The sequence below is a fragment of the Sprattus sprattus genome (assembly GCF_963457725.1).
Source record: "Sprattus sprattus genome assembly, chromosome: 15".
NCBI classification, from domain to species: domain Eukaryota; kingdom Metazoa; phylum Chordata; class Actinopteri; order Clupeiformes; family Clupeidae; genus Sprattus; species Sprattus sprattus.
This window is the reverse complement of record NC_137913.1, coordinates 17,884,394-17,901,755: the sequence shown is the minus strand read 5'-3', so window position 1 is coordinate 17,901,755 and position 17,362 is coordinate 17,884,394. Positions and strand designations below refer to the sequence as shown.

The 17,362-nt window shown below is 40.8% G+C and overlaps 1 protein-coding gene across 1 annotated transcript; it reads left to right on the top strand.

The window, feature by feature from the left end:
* Positions 1-4,886: 4,886 nt before the first annotated feature.
* Positions 4,887-16,751, top strand: piwil2 (piwi-like RNA-mediated gene silencing 2; the record flags this gene model as incomplete). The annotated part of the gene is made up of 22 exons (XM_080853122.1): positions 4,887-5,324; positions 5,431-5,530; positions 5,785-5,905; positions 7,054-7,263; positions 7,357-7,467; positions 7,597-7,714; positions 7,846-7,970; positions 8,406-8,486; positions 8,573-8,686; positions 8,979-9,167; positions 9,275-9,359; positions 9,850-9,939; positions 10,121-10,261; positions 10,583-10,696; positions 11,173-11,361; positions 11,538-11,639; positions 12,214-12,330; positions 12,540-12,628; positions 12,715-12,820; positions 13,010-13,263; positions 14,071-14,178; positions 16,595-16,751. The coding sequence occupies 22 exons, from the start codon at positions 4,887-4,889 to the stop codon at positions 16,749-16,751; spliced, it is 3,159 nt and encodes a 1,052-aa protein (XP_080709248.1).
* Positions 16,752-17,362: the final 611 nt, after the last annotated feature.

Sequence of the window (17,362 nt, the reverse complement as noted above, 5' to 3'; positions counted from 1 at the left end):
GCGCACTGTAAATGTCCAAGCAAACGTCAGCTTAAAAAAAAGGTTTGACTCACCGATGCAGATCACTTGAAATTAAAGTTGGTCTATATTATTCATTGTAGGATAAATTAAAAAACTTTGAAAAATAGTAGAAAACTAGCAGTAACGTTACTGGCGTAGATCTGTCTTATCTATTTTTCCTTGGTCATGGGGTCAGGGTACAGGTTTTTTTGCAGGCAGCGGGCACCTGTTGCTATGCAGAATTCAAGGGGCACAATTCAGACTACCACCTTCACCCAATTTAAACTTTGGGATGTGTCAAATCATGCTCACATGTTGTCTCCATAGCAATGGTCTTAAGATTTCCACGCTTCCTCACATAGCAGAGGGACAGCGGAGAGCAGCATTTCACAGAGCAACACACACACAGAAACTCACAAATCAAATTTCTCAAAAACAGCACTATAATGCTTGTGAGTCTAGTTTATTCACACACGCACACATTCACAATTGAATCACTGCTTTGCATATTTAATAAAGTAAGATATATTTTGCCACAAAGCACAGATGTATTGAGCTTTCTGCACCACAGCCACTTGATCTGGTGGGGCAGAACGGCACTGGGCAGTCCTACCTGGATGTAAACTCTATACTATTGGATGTACATGCTGCCCATACAAAAACATTTTTGAAACTGTGGTGCTTGCAGTTTAAGCTTTTGCCACTCATAAGGGGGCCTTTGACTGTGTATGAAGTTGTTATTTCAGAGGAGGAGAAATATGAGAGAATCATGAATGAGGCAGTTAGGAAATGGCTTGGGGTGCCACGCTTTCTAAGTACTGTATGGGAAAGGAAGTTTGAAGTTACCAATGACCAGCTTGGTGGAGGAGTTCAAATGTGAAAAAGACCAGCCTGGTACTGTCTAAGGCTCAAGCGTTGGCACAGCCTAAGGACGTAACAGTCAAGAACACTGCTCCAGTGGTGAAAACAGGGATATTAGGGATATTATTGGGCAGGTACAGAGTGGAAGAGCACGGTTTTGGGTTAGATTACTGTTGGAAAGCATGGGAAAGGCTACGTTGCTGGAGAGGAGACAGATGGTAAACATCTTTGTTTGCGAGCAAGAAGAGGAAACTAGACAAGTAGCAGCAGCTTCTCAAGTAAAGCATGGACAATGGATGAACTGGCAATATGGAGAAAAGCAAGATCAGCTGGAGGGAATTGTGGGCTATGGATGCTAAACGCATTCAATTAATTGTTGGAGCCCTGTAGGATGTCCTCCCAACTCTGCAGAATTTCAGTCAGGGGGTGGGGGAAAACAGAAGCTGCATGTTGTGCTTGGGTGTTGGCTTATTAAAACATTCTGTATGGTTAAAAACAAGCTTGACCAGTGTCGCTTTATGTGGAGACATAATCCGTTTTTAAAATTTCTCTTTGTCAGATAATAACAGTGACAAAACAATTTCTTTTGTGCAAGAGAGGTAGAAAAGTGAACACAAGGCACAGCACTGTGAAATGGGGCAAAGTGTGGGGTTGGAGAATGCTGGCTGGTGGCGGAAGGCAACTTAAAGTTTCTATCGTATTATATAACATATCATATTTACACTTTTTATTTCCTACCCTCATTGTAATCTTCAGCATTTGTCTGCATAAAGCAGGAATCATGTGAAGAGTGTGGCCATAGGCCCAATAGCTGTAACCATTCTGCTCATTTGATCTGTTTCACTTCCTCAGCGGGAATCATAAACAGTTTTTACACTTGATAACATATACACTTTTTCAAAACAATTCAAATGGTGGGCTTTACCAACACTTGAGCACATTAGCTAACTTTTGGTGCAAAATGTACTACGACCACCAAAACACTTCGTACTTGAACTAAAAACTACCAAAAGTGAGTCACGCTGCCATAACTATAGAATATGCTCACTCCCACTCAATGTGAAACGAACTAGAAAACAGAAACAACTGGAAGCATTGCAAAATGCACATGTTATGTGTTGCTGTATCCTCTATTTGTGCATAGTTTAGTGTTACATTGCAAAAGACAAGAAAAACATACGATACCTCTTACAGTACATATTGTAATACAAAACAAATGCAGTAAAATATAAAAAAAAATCAGCTATATGCTTCAAGACAGCCCTATACTACATTTACTGTGGAATATACTATAATACTAAGAAAAGTGTGCAGATGCAATTCATTCCCAGTACAGTAAGTGAAACAGCAACACATGAGTCTACCACTAGAAGTGTCCTGCACTCCTAAAGCTGATTCTTGTGTCCTCTGAATTTAGCATGGAGTTTTTATGAACTTCACATTTACAGTACTGCAACATTCTCATTTGCCTTGAATCTTTAGCACATCTTATCCAAACCTAAAATCTCCCATATTCCACAAATATTTCCAGGCTAGCAGTTGTCATGACAACAAGAACAAACTTTTTTGATCTGTTGTTTTGCCTGTCACAGTACTGTAGATGCCACTTTTGAGTGTGGAAAATTCACCATGTATGATAAATGGTGTCAGTGCTACACTGGTCATTGTTGGTGTCTAACAATAACAAGTAACTTACCTGATTGTAAGTCACTTTTGGATAAAGTGTTGTACTTGCTTTTTTGGGTTGCATTGTTACATTAAGAGCCCATGAGCAGTTATAGTGGGAAAATGTTTTCACCGACAACTAGCCTACATCTATAGTTTTCCTTCATACCTGGACATTCCAATGCAAATGCTGTATTACCACTATGGTATAGTTGTTAACAAGGTAAAATAAAGCAGAAAACAGAATATATTTCCCCCATAAATCTGAATAATCGGTCTTATTTCAAGTGTATAGTTTAATTTTTTAGCCAAAATACAGCATATACCTGTTTTTAACAGTGTCTAAATGCCTGCAACTAGTAAAACAGAGTTTGCAACAATAACATTCATATAGGATTTATGCTTATTACCAAAATACATTATACTAAATTGTGTGACTTATTACAAATGTGTTAATCTTTTTGTTTTGTATTCTGGGGCACATGGAAACACAAATGACTTGGTGAATTTTTCAGTTATTTAAGGGTTAAATTATGATGGTTTACTGTCCATATTCATTGCATTAATTGCGGTCTGCAGTTTTACCCTTATGTCTTACAATGTCTTTCTCAACCCTCCTTCACATGCTTATGTTGTAGCGGTTTGCACATTAATATGCTTCCTGTTTGTGTGTCAACACCAAACTCACAGGTTTTGTTGTTTGACTGTTTGGCACATCTAGTCTAAAGAGCTTGTCTCTACTGATTTCCAAACTGTGTCTTGGCAAAAACTGAGCTGAGATATAGTCTAGCAGTGCCAAAGAAGGAGAATGTAACTGTAGTCATAAATCTCCAGTCTCCTGTGCTGTCTGATGTGTAGGCTACACTGGATGCTACGATTTTTTTGAATCAGTGGTAAAACTGATTATATTAATAACAAGAATGGGAGCATTCAGAGAATGCAAACCTCCGCCTTGTGACCTTGACCTTTGACCTTGACATCTGAAAATCTAATCAATTATTGCCATTATATTACCCTATCTCCCCACAAAGTTTGATGGAAATCGGTCCATGCGTTTCTGCGTAATCCTGCTGACAAACAAACAAACAGACAAACAAACAAACAAACATACAGGGGTGAAAACATAACCTCCTTGGCGGAGGTAATTATACATAGATTAAGAAGATAGCGATAGATAACTGATTATATTAATAATAATTATACAAAGATTAAGAATATAGGGTTATCTAAATACTTTCTTAATTTTACAATGCATTATGTCATGTGTAGGCCTACGCAATATATCAACATTGTTTAAATCATAATAATAATATACTTAAATTAATATATTCTCTCAAAAACGTTTACAAGAAATCCTTAATTCTTCCGCTATCTGTACATTGAAGACACATTTTGGTGTGAACCAATAGCATTTTTCTGGGCGTTTAACTGATAGCAGTCTGAGTGTCTGACTGTGCTGAGCATGTTTATTAGATTTCGGATCTTCAAAGGTGTGTAACACGTTGGTGCATTAAACAGATCGACAAGGTGGTGTAAGTGTTCAGTTATGAATGTACGAATGTATGAATGTGTCCTGAATTTGACATATGGAAAACAGAGTGTGTCTATTTTAAATTGACTGTGTGACCTATTTACACTGACTGACATATTCGGCAAAGAATTTAGTGCACCTGACCGCAAATCAATGGACTACTGACACGTGCGTTTCGCTTCCAACAGTTTAGGAAAGTTCAACTGCATTTTGGCATTAGAAACACCATGTTCAAATATTTTGAAAGTGTGCCATTAAATGTATCCTAGATAGCAACACAGACGTCGTGTTTCTAAATTTGTATAACATCGTAGCTGGACTATAGAAGTTGTCTTACTAGCATGTTCATTTTATGGAAGGCGGCATAGCTAGCAAGCTGGGTGTGTTGAACATGTGAAGCAGCTAATTAGCTAACTAATAAGTCAGCTAAGTAATATGCAAAGGAAACGTTTTGTACACACGCCAAATACATGTGATTGTCATTATACTGTTCATGTATTTATGGGTAGTTGATGTGTTTGTATAACATATGAACCTGGAACGTTGAGAAGTATGTCTGGAAATAAAAATTGTCCAGGTTTTGAAGTTGCCTCCAGAGCCCCTCTCTGAGTCCCCTATTAGAAAGTCTCTACAGCAATAGCTAGCTAACTTAGCTCTCGTGTGCGACAATAAACTGGTATGTTGAACTAATAGACTAATTAAAATAACTCTTTCAGTACTGTACAATTCATTACATCCAGTTTCCTTTTTTTGTGAACTTACGTTATGTGCAGGTTTAACATTTATCTTTCTCTGCAGGTGTGGTCAGCAATAAACATTACTGGAAGACATGGATCCGAATAAACCACAATTTCCTGGAGCCCCAGGTGCAGTCTGCACGCCAGAGGAAGCTCTCATTGGACGTGGTCGCAGTTTGTTACTGCCATTGGGGAATGCGAGCTTTGGGAGAGGCAGGGGCTTCGAGCTCTTGGCTAATGTACCAGGTGGTGAGTTTGGCAGAGGTTTGGCCTACCCAAACAGTGAGCCCTCTGTTGGGCTTGCAAGAGGCCTGCCTTTGCCCTCAGATGACGGAGGGTTGGGTCGTGCCCGAGGCCTTTTTCTGTCAGCAGTTCAACCATCAGTAGGGCTTGGCAGAGGGGCACTCCTTCAAGTGGAACCCAGTGTGATGCCACCTCCCCTGAGTCAGCCCACTAATCCAGATTTGCCTCAATGCATGCCATCACTACAAGCAGAAGAAGAGGTAGTGGCCAAGAAAAGCCAGGATCAGGTACATTTTAAAGATTGCCTCATTATTGTAATAAATAATTCATGTAATGTATTAGCTGAACATCCCACTGGTCCTGACTAATATCACAAATGGTAATTGACTGAAGGTCGCAATGACAACTCCAGGCTCCTCCCTGGTGTCCATGTTCAGAGGTATGGGCATTGAGTCTTCCAGGACCAACTGGGGAAGAGGGATTATGCCTGGGGGTGAGTACAACCAGTTGGACAGTTTTTTATCTTAATGAGATGAGTTTGTTCTGTTATCAAAGGTTCTGTTATAATTGACTTGTAGGTGGCTTTGGCATTTCTCTTTGAGTATTGGCATTTGCTTAAAAAACAAATGATTGTCCACTTATAGAGCAAACAGTCTAAAGTGTCACTTTGTAGTGATGGATGTAGAAGTCATGGTTGCTTAAAGTTGAAAGACATCGCCCTCCCATTCCAAATTGTTGTGTCTCTAGTGAGCAGAGGTGCAGGAGGAGATTTCGGAGTAGAACCTGTGAAACCCCAAGTGGGTGTAGGCGGCGCCATCGGTTCCAGGGGAGATGGACTATCGATTGAGCTAATGGGACGTGGTGGCAGGTACACTGATATACTCACATAAGATGAACAAAAGTAACTGCACTAACTGAAAGCCTAGTAGTCAAACTGTGTTTACTGAGAAAGAGGCTAATTTGGCCTTAGTAAGGTTCCAACAGTGGTACCCGTTCCCTGCCTATGCAGTTAATTAGTCCATGTTAACCTTTCATTATGGAAAATGAAGAAAAAAAATGGTGTAATGTGTCGTTGCGACACCATTTTGGTAGGAAGGTAGGCATGCATTTCTAGTATCCCATAATGAAGTAAATTATGAATTGGTGTGTCCTACGATGCACAAACTAAGGACCATGCAGACAGATTTTTTGTGGTTTTCTCCCACCTAAGATGGTAATTTCTATTAAATATTAAAATTCCTATCTGTCAGGGTATGCTGTGTGTCAGAAATATAGGTGCTGTGCTGTTGAAATGGTGCTAAAACCCTGTCAGTTAAGGCATGTTTCATTTGTCTCCTCGTTAGCACGTGTAGTTCATCCTAAATTAATACTTGGTCCTGTTCTCTTTTCGTAATTACTTTTTTTGATATCAAATCAGAATGGACTCCGGAAAGAATGATCACCATCTCATTAGCCTCCTTCATCGTATTAATATTTTCTTCTATTGTAATTCTTTTTCTTTCCTTTCTTTTTTTATGCAGTTTATTCATGCAAAACATTTACTTGCGCAAGAGCATCATATAAGTACACTGGGCACAATACACTGTGAAATCTACCAAGAGAAAAGAAAAGCATTCCTCACATCCCATGATATATACAATTGTTTTTTAAGTTGTCCTCTGTATAATTTGTCCACTGACAATTTCACAAGGCTCATAAATGTGATCTGTACTGATATGATGCGTTGCTCTCAAACTTTGTTCATGTATGAAAAATAATCTAGCTTCCACAGCACAGGATTATTAACCAGAACAAAACATGTATTTGTAATGCTTTCATCAACTGGTGGATATGGGTATTATAAGGGTAGGGGAGTTTTTTTCTCTGAATGTGAACATCCCAAATTTAGAGCACAGAAGCTTAAAGATAGTACTTTACACTTATTCTTTAAAACGCCTATCATTCATTATTTGTGGATATGTATGTGTGTGTGTTTTAAACTAAAACGTGTGTAAAATGTTTTTTTAAATGTTTCAGCTGGATGGGGCGAGGGCTCGGAGCAGGCAGAGCAACCATTCCCGTTGTGGGAATCGGGAGAGGGTCCATTTTGCCGTCCATGCTCCCCCCCGGCCCAGCGGCCATTGCTGCCGGCCTCAGCCCCCCCATGACTGGATCGCCACCCAAACAACCCCCAGTGCCAACGGAAGCTTCTCCACCAAAAGGACCTTTACAGATGGAGGCCACACGGTAGGATCCCTCTCCTTTTAAAGGACATTCGCTTTAGACACGGTTGTTTAAAATTGGTTCACACTTTTAGACAAGTCTTCTGTCATTGCACAGAGAGCCACTGCTGAAGGTCGGAACTAAGGGTAATCCTCTGACTGTTGGGTCGAATCACATCCCAATTCGTTGCAAAAATGAAGCTGTGTACCAATATCATGTCACCTTCACGTGAGTTTTGCGTTTAGTTTTTTCCTTGATTCAGTTAGCACTACATCAGTTCTTCAGATCCGTTCAACCATAAAGTGAATTACTCGAAATGGAGCTGTATAAAAATCTATAAAAATCCATATTCTACAGCCCAAATGTTGAATCCATTGGAATGAGATTCGGCATGATGAAAGAACACCGCCCCACTACTGGGGATGTGATCGCATTTGATGGCTCAATCCTCTATCTACCTCTTCGCCTCAACGAGGTTAGAATTGTCTCAGTACTACAAAACTCCATTGTGGCATCTAATGTGTTTTTCACCCAAAGGAAACATTTTCACCTTAACACCACCTTGATCTTTTTTGCCTCCCGAGTAATTCTACGTATCCTCTGCAGGAGGTGCACCTGAAAAGCGAGAGAAAGACAGACAACCAAGAGGTCAACATTAAGATCAAGATGACTAAGATCATTCCCCCAAACTCTGATCTTTGTCTCCCCTTCTACAATGTTGTGCTGAGGAGGTAAGGCAAAACGTCTTGCAGAATTCGCAGACACAGATTTTAGTTTTATTCATCACTGAAGATGAGCACCCACCCCACCCCACTACCACCAAACCCCTCAGACAGCGTTTCGGAGAACCTCAGCGGGGTGTGTTACTCCGAATCCACTGTATTGTTGTCTGCAGCTGGCTAATCTTCTCTTTGTTCTCCAAGTGAAGTTGAGTGCATTGTGCACTCTTGATTGCCTCGAGCTAAAAACATGCTCCCTTTCTGAATGGTCTCAGCTGTATCACAAAAAGCAAAGCAGAAATCAGATGTCTGTGTTTTATGACTCTTAAAAAGTCCTACTCTGAAAAAGTATTTAATTTTCCAAGTCAAATATGGTTTTGCTGTCTAAGCTTTGAAATCCATGCAGTCTGTGAATTCAGTCATGATGCCTTTATTTTTTTTGTGAAGGGTAATGAAAATCTTGGGATTGAAATTGGTCGGGCGAAATCATTATGACCCCACCAGTGCTGTTATTCTTGGAAAGCATAGGTATGTAATCATTTTTTACCTTACATTTCAGTTTAACACGAGTTGAGCTTGAGCTGGAGTTGACCCGTGGTTGTGTTTTGTTGTAGACTTCAGGTGTGGCCTGGATATGCCACCTGCATCAAACACACTGACGGAGGCCTGTATCTGTCTGTGGACGTGACCCACAAAGTGCTGAGGAATGACTCTGTTCTGGATGTCATGTAAGTTCAAGCAACCGATAATTGCTTTGGTTGGTGAAATTGCTTTGGTTTGGTTGCCCTGACACTGAACCCAAGAGGGGCTTGACAGCAGGAGTATTTTACTTGTATTTGTGCTTGAAAATGCAACAGTCAGGATTCAGGGATGGATGGAAGGCAAACTCATCAGTGGATAGTTTCTGACATGCATTTAAGGGCTGGGCCGGGAAATCTGCTTGCACTAGATGTCGCCTTGGCTAAACGTATCTGCTTGAGAGAAAAAGAAAAAAATATGTTACATCTGCGTTTATTCAAGGCATGCCATCCACCAGCAGAGCAGAGAGAGTTTCCAGGAGGAGTGCCTCAAAGAGCTTGTCGGCTGCATCATCATCACCCGCTACAACAACCGCACCTATCGCATTGATGACATTGAGTGGTCAAAGTCCCCAAGAGACACTTTCACCCTGGAGGATGGTACCCAGACCACTTTCAAGGACTACTACAGGTGAATCTGCTGTAGTGTGTTCAGTGCAATTCTGTTTTATTCTTTTCTGAGTCGACTCTCAAAAGTAACAAACCATTTTTTCTCCATTCTGTTTTGGTAATATATAGCAAAAACTACGGCATTACCATCAAAGAACAAGACCAGCCTCTTCTCGTGAATCGCCCAAAAGAGAGGTCAAAGCCACAGGGAAAGGTCATGGATTTCCAGAAATGTTTTCTGCCTGACGCAGTTCACTTACATTGTTTACGCAAGATTGCATTAGCGTCGTAAACAAATGCTTCTTTGGTAGCCTGTCTATGACCATGTGAATCCCTGACGGTCAGCTCTGCCTCGAAGGCTTAGGCGTTCAGCAGGAGCGGGTCCACCATCTGACTTGAGTAATTAACTCACTTCTCGAGTCAAGCAGATTTAACTGATTTGTTCAATCATGCAACATGACACTGTTTTTAGTTTGCTCAGACACCTGCAGGAAATGTGGACTTTTGGCAACCATTTAGATAGAACAGGTTTATTCCGTTATCCTTAGAAACAGTGCCACTCGGTGGCTGAAAACTATACTGTAGGTGAAAACTTTATCAATGAACATGGTATTTATCATCTGAGTAGTGCAATTTATTTCTGAAATACTGTGATACTGCCTTATTAAAAATAAAATGTTTGAATGTGAATGTGCTTCCTACAGGTAATAACTGGAGAGCTCCTTCTGTTGCCGGAGTTGGCCTTCATGACTGGAATTCCAGACAAGATGAGGAAGGACTTTCATGTGATGAAGGTTAACATTTTTGCTCAGCACTTTAGCCTGCTACCAGTGGAGCAGCATCAGTACGAACGTACTGTCTCTTCCTTGTTTTTCACGACCTTACCCTTAAACCTTTATTTGTCTTTTGCCAGTCTTTCATTTTTTTGCCTTTTTTAATTATTATTCATCTCTGTGTTATTGCACTGTTTATCAGGACCTGACGCAGCACATTAATGTGGGTGGTGAGCAGCACACTCAGTCCCTCAAGCAGCTGCTCATGAAGATGAACACCATTCCAGAAGCCCAGACGGAGCTGGCCCGCTGGGGCCTGGAGATCACTACCGACATCCTCATGGTTAGAGTGAACACTCATCTATTGGGCCCTTGTCTACTACAAATTCTTTTGTAATGGAAAATAATTTATCAGCTTTGGGGTTTGTGTCAGGTGTCTTGTCTGAAGTATGAAAAGTGTGATCATTCATACTCAAGAAGGAGGGTAAAGGCCTAGAACATACGTCAGTATGTCAACTCTTGTAATTTTGTGTAATTGCTATTGACTTCACTCAAAGGTCAAGTATTGGATAAAGCTTCAGTAGGATGCAGTAATTGTAGGCCAGCCATTCAGGAAAAGTTTAAAAATACAAGTAGTCAATTATGACTTTCATGTCTCTGTAAGACTCAAGCGAGGACTCTGCCCCAAGAGACCATCTGTCTGCAGAGAGCCTCCTTTGCACCATCCACTGATGCTAGCTGGTCCAGAGAGGTGGTCAGAGAGGCCTCTATCAGCTGTGTAAGTACAAAGTCATGTAATTGGTCTTAACCAACTTTCTGTTAATTGACTTAACTTCCTCAAACAATGTATTTGCTTGGCTAACAAAGCGCTAGGCTACCATTGGTCCATGGGTGTAAGGGCAATTTCCAAAATGAAGGTGGGTAAATTGGGTAAACATTGACATCCCCATGAATGGTGAACCAGTGGATCAGGTTTACTTGTACTTAAATGATTTTTTTTCATTCATAATGTTCCACTTTCTATGCTGGACGAATGGAAAAGAATGGGAACTCAAATTTCTTTTGATGGTTTACCTTTTTGGTATGCCTTGTTCTGCTTCAAAGGTTAAACTAATTTAGTTTGATTACATTTCTCCAATTCACTGTAGCATACTTGGCTTCTGAAGATTCTTCTGTATGAAATAAATGAAAGGTGGAGGAGTACTTTCATCCTCTTAACCTGAGCTTCCACATCTCTGTGACAATGACTGTCAGGTTCCCCTGAACTGCTGGGCCATCTTCTACCCACGGCGTGCTGCTAGTCAGGTTGAGGAGCTGGTGAACGTCTTTGGGAAGGTGGCAGGGCCTATGGGCCTCAGGCTGTCCCGGCCCACGCACGTGGAGCTCAGGGATGACCGCACTGACACCTACATCAAAAGCATCCACTCCCAACTCACCAGTGATGTAAGCTAATGAGTACTGTCTGTACACAAATCAGCTGTACCTAGTTTGAAAGGTGTATGTGTTATCAGTGTTTTGATGAAAGTAATGGATATGTTGTTTGATTCAGCTCTGGCCAGAAGTCTTTTATTTTGTATTTTGTTGTCATGGTCGCTCATTTTATGTTCCCATGCATTCAGCCTAATATTCAGCTGGTGATTTGCATTATAACGGGCAACAAGGATGACCTCTACAGTGCCATCAAGAAACTGTGCTGTGTGCAGAGCCCAGTGCCCTCTCAGGTGCAGTAATCATATGGCAACACGCTGTTGTACTCAATGTTAAACCAATATTATTCAGCTCGTTGTGAGTATGGGTTAATGGTGTAGTCATTAATTATTATATAGATAGAAGTTATTCATTGTGTTGAAAGTTATTAGATTAATAGGTAGTTCTCATCAGTGACATTGAGATCACATCAACGCAAACAAAGCAGTGTAGACTTATTTCATCAAACCTTCTGAGCCCAGTAGGGAGCCACACCCCCGGGTCGTTAGCGACATCACTCTGATGAAATCAATTGAAATGCAGCATCACCCCTTTGAAAATGTTGGCATTGTGTTGCATTTCAAATGGACGTGTCATTTAGTAATCAAAAGAGAAAGTAGTAGAAGACATCACCAGACTCTATTCAGCAGCTCAACACTAGACTATGATCCAAGGGATAACTGAAATAGGAAAACATAGTAGAGGATATGTTTTTCAGCAATAACAAAGTTGACAAATAAAACAAAATAAGACTGCAGAATTAATTTCACTCTACAGTGAAGTTTTATTTTAAAAAGTAACAGCATTCTGTTCCTTTATTTATAAAAGGCCATCAATGTGCGAACCATCTCGCAACCTCAAAAACTGAGGAGTGTCGCTCAAAAAATCCTACTCCAGATGAATGCCAAGCTTGGAGGAGAGCTGTGGTCTGTTAATGTCCCATTGGTAAGCATTTGTTAACAGACTTATATAGGAAAACAAACAAAACAAATTGTCATCATCCATAGAATAAGAGGAGAAAACTAAATTGAGCACTTGCTATGTAGATGTCAGATGTATATGAATTTCTAAACATATAACTGTGCAGACGTTTTTGTGAGTATTAAAACATAAAAGCGTTTCTGAAAATAGCATTATTATTGCACATTTTCTAGAAACAGCTCATGGTGATTGGAGTCGATGTTCATCACGACACCAGCAAGAAATGCCGGTCTGTCATGGGGTTTGTGGCCAGTCTGAACAGGTATGAAATAAACTAATTCTTGCAGTTTAATGGCAAAAACGGCCGTTTGGTTCATCCACTGTCCGCTCTTGACTATCTCTTTCCAGCACACTGACCAGATGGTATTCACGAGTGATCTTCCAGATGCCAAATGAAGAGATCATCAGTGGGTTCAGATCATGCCTGCTGGGAGCCCTGCAAAAATATCATGAGGTGAGTTTACATTCAACAAGACTTATGACTAATCTCTTTGATCTGTTACCTGCGATTTTCTGTGCTGTCCTTCTCACTGTTGGTGGAAAATCTTGAAAGAGATTGGCAGTATCTCATCCATCTCATGCGTTTAGGGTAATGATTTGTGTAATCTCTTGGTATTTTTTTTTCCTCTTCTTCTATAATCAGCAAAACCGCAGCTTTCCAGAGAAGATTGTGATCTATCGGGATGGTGTCTCCGAGGGTCAGCTGAAGACTGTGGAGCTGTTTGAGATCCCACAGATTCTCAAGTGCTTTGAGACATACGAAAAGTATGAGCCCAAGCTGGTCTTCATTGTGGTTCAGAAGCGAGTCAGCACCACCCTGTACTCCTTCTCGGGCGACCGTGTGGGGGCACCTCCTCCTGGTACAGTCCTGGATCACACAGTCACCAACAGAGACTTGTGAGTTCATCATTTTTTTATCGACCTGATGAGGCGGTATTGCAGAAGCAGATCTATTCTTGGCATTTCTGATTTATTTTGTATTAATACACAGTCAAGACCATGAGTTGCATATAGTACATGAGTACTGTTGTTCCCTTTGAACTAGTAAAGAATTACAGTTGTACCACTTTTAAGGCCAACAACCCATGACTTACTCTTCATGGATATCATTTAGACCAGCTTATCAATTGTTTGTGTCACCAACATATGTCCAACAAAAGGCAAAATAGTTCATGTAGTACAGGCTTAAAAGCCAATTGATATATTTTCAGATTTATTTCAACCAACTTTAAACATCACTTTGCTATTTTTGCCATATCTGCTGTAATTAATATATAACTATAAGCAAGGGACTTTGGTGTTGAATATAATTGGCCAGATTTATGTGATCAAAAACTTTAACCAAAAAATGCATTGCAGTGTTTTGTAAACCTAGTTGGGAGATTATTTGGCCCCAAGCACTGTTGCCTAGTGACAGTAAAGAGCTGGTGTTAGTAGCTGGAATGCTAATTTCTCATCATCTATAAATACCATTGTTGCACATGGTGACTCACAAACAGAAGTTGCCATGAGATTGAGAAGCAGCAACTTACAGCGCCTCATCACTATTCACTGCCACCTACTGTGGATTGCCTTGCTCACAACCTGAGCCCCTATGGTGTTTTACAGTTATTTTTGTTCTATAGTGTATAAGGGTCCATAATGTATTCCCTATGCAAAATAGGTGTTTCTCTTTCCTGATTTTCTTTCCCCTAATGATTCTAGGGTGGATTTCTACCTGATGGCTCACAGCATTCGCCAAGGTTGTGGCCTCCCTACCCACTACATCTCTCTGTACAACACAGCCAACCTCACTCCAGACCATTTGCAAAGGTATTCAATACCTGAATGTACTGTAGAGGTAGAGATGTTGGATACCTCACATCAATTTTGTCTTACTAAAGCTGATTTCTAAACTGGGACATAGGGGGTACGCGGGGGGAAAAATGTGATTCGCATTTTCAAAGTGAAACATCCCATTACATTTTCAAACTGACCTATAAATAGACATGACATCTTAAATAGTCTGAATGTCCCAATCGCAATGCCAAAAATGCACTCATGTTTACATTGTAGTGTTCAGCTAAATAATTACTCTACCAAAAATAACTACAGGGATTAAAGTATTCCGGCACCGTGCCGGATTTCCGGCGTGCAGCGTTTGGCTGCGGGAAAAAAGTCTAATATATTATTTTTTTATATTGAAAACTCGTTATCATCACCATTACTTTCGAGTTTATGAGTTCGTCTGCCAATGATATGAAAAAAGCACAACTCTCAGGCTGTCAAAAGAACATAATTAGCCAATCAGAAGTAGATTAGGGCGGGTCTTGGGAAAATGTGCTTTCACCACCGACTTTTCTGTATCGCTCTGCCTACGTAGATGCCAAAGTAGAGATACTGTCAGACCGAAGCAGAGTAAGTTCAAGAATCCTTGGGAAGATGCCCTCCTAGTTGATGAAGGATTGAAAAAGAAATGGCGCTGGGCATGAATAGAAGAGATAGGGAAGGACGGTAAGACTTTTGGTAGCCGGTGTAAGAAGTTAAGAGAAGCAGGTGCTCTCTTGTTGTGCTCAAGAAAGCTACTGTATGCAACTAGCGGGAAAAAGGTGCTTCCAGTGCTTCCACTTATTCGTAGAGCAGCTGTTCGTGCTATCCAACACACAACGCTTTTACCGGGAGCAACAACCACATCTGATGTTCCGGTATCAATAACTGACCGTTAATGTGCCCTGAAAATATGCGTGTGTACGTTCATCGCAGAACACAATCCAGGCAAGCTCGCCCAACCCCTGGTGAATTTATGCCAAAAAATAGCTGAATACAAAATTGCTTTGACTAAACTGTCAATATCCAATCAGCATGCCAGCTATTTTAACACACATGGCATAACACCAGAGTTTAAAAGACGTATTTCGGAAAAGCTAAAGCTTTCCTTAAATGTCGACGAAGCCACCAACAAGAACCTGGACAATGTCCTCGTTCGTTTTTTTGTTGAAGATACAACGCAGTAAAAACGCAACACTTGCCAGGCAGGAACATGAATATAGCCAATGCCTCAGCAATTAGGCTACTGTATGCTAGAATAAAAGATGTATATTTTATTATACGATTATTTCTCTGAACAAAGTAATTATGGAAATGTTGCAATATAAAACTACATTCTACAGCTCACTGTTGCTCTTTAACGGTTTAAAAAGTGAATCACTGTCCTTTTTCATATATCCTCAATGAAATGGTTGCAAATCCAATCTTCTTTCACTGACTGAATTTCACATACCCTTATAACATGTGTTAGTACCATATTGTAGTGAGGTGGAGTATTGCTGACCCTCTTGGGATTGCAGTTTCAAAAGTCCCACCATAATCTGCCATCATTCATTTCTAAATGTTTTTTTGTTTGATTGTTTGTTTTTTGACCCTGTAAATGTGTCCTCGCCACAGGACGCCAGCCCCCCCCCCCCCTCGCACTCACCCACATAGGCCTAGAAAAAAAAGTTCAGGCTCAGGATTTTTTTTTGCTTTAACCCCTGTAACTACAGGTAGGTTAGTCAAAACATAGGCACAACGGTTAGCTCCCTCGTCAGAATTCCACTCGCTGATGCCCTGTGTAGAGAAGCGAGAGCTCCTTCCAGTTGCTGCACAGAGTCAATCCCCAGTCCAGAGAGACGCCAACACGATACTACTAGTGAAGGTCTACAATCGAGGATGCACCTGTCGGCGACAGCAACCCAGGTTGCTCTTCCAAGTCTACCTCGGATCAGGATGTTAGCAGCAGTACAGTTGTTGCTAGCCAATTTACTAGCTTTTTTGTGTGCACGTGAAAACGATTTAAGATTTCTCAAATTCAGCCAGACAGTGCAGAGTTATGTGCATCCTCTCAAGCACACCCTTCTCATTAACCTGTGGTGAGTGAGTGAGTGAGTGAGTGAGTGAGTGAGTGAGTGAGTGAGTGAGTGAGTGAGTGAGTGAGTGAGTGAGTGAGTGAGTGAGTGAGTGAGTGAGTGAGTGAGTGTGTGTGTGTGTGTGTGTGTGTGTGTGTTTGGGTTTGGGTGGGGGGGTACGTAGCTGGAGATTGAATGTCTGAAGGGGTACAGGACATTAAAAAGTTTGGGAAACTACTAAAGGATGTATATTCCTAATGCGTTTTTAAATTATAAATGGACAAATGCAATTACATCATCACAGCACCAAGTACCAGCATTCTATTGATTTGACCGTTGACCACTATCTTTGGGATTCTCCACAGGCTGACCTTCAAGATGTGCCACATGTACTGGAACTGGCCTGGCACCATTAGAGTACCAGCACCATGCAAGTACGCACACAAATTGGCGTTCCTCACTGGTACGAGCCTCCACTCCGAGCCTTCCATCAACCTTGCTGACAAACTGTATTTCCTGTGAGCACATTATGTGTGTAACACTAATTTTAGTGTTGTTTCATGGTTTTGTCAGGATTGTGACGTGAGCACCACAGGTGTTGAAAATTATGTAAGGGTGGGGGGTGTTGCATGAACATAACTAGTTAGTCCCCATCTAAAACCAGAACTAATGATGGTCATAACTTTTGTATTTTGAGAGGTCAGTTTTAAGTTTGCATTTTTAAGAAGATGATAAATCAGAAGCAGTAATGTTTGTTTACTGAACTCATAACATCCTCAGTTTAGTTTAACCTTTTTCTTTTCTAAATCTATTCTTTTTATCAGATTTGTCTCAACAGGCTTAAACCAGTTATGTGTGGGTTTACCTGTTGAATGTTGGCTGTTCAGGTCCAAATAAAAGATTTGTAGAAATGCTCTGAAGATGTTTGAAGAGATTTTTTGACCAGTGAAATAAATGAAAGTTCTGCCATTAGGTGGCAGCAACACAATGAGGAGGATGGGTGAAAAAAAAAACCTGGTCATGGAGTTTTCATGGTGGCAAAAATGTGTTTAGGTTAGGCAGATGTAGCTCACCCCTTTACAAGTCCCAGTCCTATAGCAAACAACAGGGGAATGCCTTGGTCCGTGTGGCCA